This window comes from Drosophila albomicans, chromosome 3 (assembly GCF_009650485.2).
Source record: "Drosophila albomicans strain 15112-1751.03 chromosome 3, ASM965048v2, whole genome shotgun sequence".
Taxonomy (NCBI): Eukaryota; Metazoa; Arthropoda; class Insecta; order Diptera; family Drosophilidae; genus Drosophila; species Drosophila albomicans.
The window spans coordinates 33,707,215-33,709,512 of NC_047629.2; the positions used below are offsets into that span (position 1 = coordinate 33,707,215).

Here is a 2,298-nt window from a genome sequence, read left to right on the forward strand (position 1 = left end):
GTCCGTCGCTATTGCTATTTGTGTGGAAAAATGTTCACAAGAGTTGAAAAACTAACATCTGAAATTTAAATACATATAAACACTCATGTAAACTATTTGTATCCTCATTATTTATAATAAATACCTTTAATGTTTGAATAATAAAGAATAAATTAACAAACATTTTGATAGATGTAGTACTCATGAGATCTAGTTTATCAAGATATTTCTGATTGAGATTGTACTTCTTCGACTTTCAGATTGAGATTTGTACTTTTTATAAGGGTACTCTATAATAATACACTTATTTTATTTAATTTTTCTACACTAACATGTACATTACCTTAATATTGATATTATAATCATTAAAACGAAGGATTCCAAATTCTTTTTCCTAAATGCGTGAAAAGTTCATGAATATTTAAACCAAGATTATTAATTGATCCATAATCTTAACTATTATGAATTTTTGTTTGAAATGATTATCTGAAAGTTTATTATACATATTATTGTGCACAGTGGCCTCATAAAGGGAAAATCCTAATAAGAATTAAGAATTTTGATTCTAACTTCATAATTTAATATGAGATAAATAATGAAATTAAATTAGCTAACGCTGGAAAATAAATTATTTTATTTAATTTACATATTATATAACAACATCTTATAAAAACATATTATATATAACAACAAGCGACAAACTGAAATGGTATAATCTCAATGTGATCGAAAGCCGTCGGCACTTGGCATTTCAGCAGCGGCGAGAATTTTTCTTTGTTCTTAAAGATTAAAATGTATTGTGTCGGCTGAACAATGTCTAGATATAAATTTAAAGAAATGCAAAAACGTATATATTTCTGTTTAATTTATGTATCTTCCGATTTAAAGTGATTTATTTATTTCCGATATTGACAAATGTATTTTATGGCTTCCAAAATTTCCTGAAAAGACGTCATCAATTCCCTCCCAAGAAATAAGAGAAATAAATTTCGTTTTCTTTTATCTTTTTATTTTGTTTTTTTGTTTGACAAAAAATTGATGCAATTTTCAGCAAACCTTATAAATAATTATATCGGGATTCTGTATAATCTCTTTGTCAGCTTTTACAAAAATTTTCTCGCTTACAAAAAAACTTACAAACTAATACATAAGTGTTTCGATAATAAGATTTAAATATACATATATCAAAAATCAAATATTGCTAAATCGAAGCTATATGTTCTTGATGTCATCGATGCTCTTCTTGTTGCTGGGTAGAAACAAAACCATTATCACAATCGCTTTGATGAGTAAACTTAAGAGGGGTTGTTTGTTGTAATTTTGGAAAAATGATTTAAGGAAAATCATAAAGACTTCACTTGTTCTTTTGCCGTCGGTGAAGTACTCCGACGGCAACTTGTTGTTCCTTGTGCTTGTACTGAGTGTTGACTGTAGTAGTTGTTGTTCCAGTTGTAGTTGTAGTTGTAGTTGTGGTTGCCGTAGTAGTAGATTGTAGTAGATGTTTGTGGTTTACTCAAGGCTGCGTTTCTGTTTTATTGCGATGGTTTGCGCCACTTGCCGCACTTGCGTCCCGCTCGCTGCAGGCACTGACTTGCCGTCGAATCCATCATCTGGCGAATGGTGTTCAGCACCATTGTGGCCATTTGCCAGTGACGTAGGCGCAACAGCTGCTGCTCCTGCTCTTCAGCCTTGCGCAGCAACGTTGCCTGGTCGGGTATGTAGAAGGCCACAGCCATTGTCAAGATCGGAGATGTGATGAATTTGTTGGTGTTGTTGTTGTTGTTGTTGTTGATGCTATCAAAGGAAACTTGTTCCTTTGTTTCCAATTGCACAATTGTTTGTAATTATTAATGTATGTCTTTCTTCTGCAGATGACTCAAGACTTTCTCTTTGCAGATTCGCACGTCAACGCACACAATGAATAAATTAACTACACAAATTCTTTGTTGTTGTTATTACTGCTGCTGCTGCTGTTTACGCACACGTCAAATATGCGGCAATTTGGGTTCGTTCACTTTGTTCTGGTTTGCTGCTCTGTTTGGTTGCGCACGTCCGTACGCTTCGTTGGCTTACTTCAAACTGTATGCCGTGAGCGAGCAGTGCGCGCTTTTATACCTCTGCACCCTGTCGCACCAGTTGCTCTGGCTCTCTCTCCTGCGCTTGCTCTCGTTCTCGCTCGCGGTTGCTGCTACTGCTGCTTCTGCTGCTGCTGAGCTAACTCTCAGCGCGCGTTGTTTTGTGTGTTTGCTGTCTCGCTCTGCTCTTGTGTGCTCAGCGTAGGCCTCAGTTGCTGTCGCTGCTGCTCTCGTTGCCGCTCGC

The 2,298-nt window shown here is 35.6% G+C and overlaps 1 protein-coding gene across 1 annotated transcript; it reads right to left on the reverse strand.

Annotated features, from left to right (window-relative positions):
- Positions 1–988: 988 nt before the first annotated feature.
- On the reverse strand, positions 989–2,066 carry LOC117568724 (cell death protein rpr). The gene has a single exon (XM_034249542.2). The coding sequence runs from the start codon at positions 1,713–1,715 to the stop codon at positions 1,512–1,514; it is 204 nt and encodes a 67-aa protein (XP_034105433.1). The 5' UTR covers positions 1,716–2,066; the 3' UTR covers positions 989–1,511.
- Between the last annotated feature and the right edge of the window lie 232 nt (positions 2,067–2,298).

Bases quoted from the DNA above. Each gene is read 5' to 3' on its own strand.
- LOC117568724 (XM_034249542.2), bottom strand. From the start codon at position 1,715: ATGGCTGTGGCCTTCTACATACCCGACCAGGCAACGTTGCTGCGCAAG.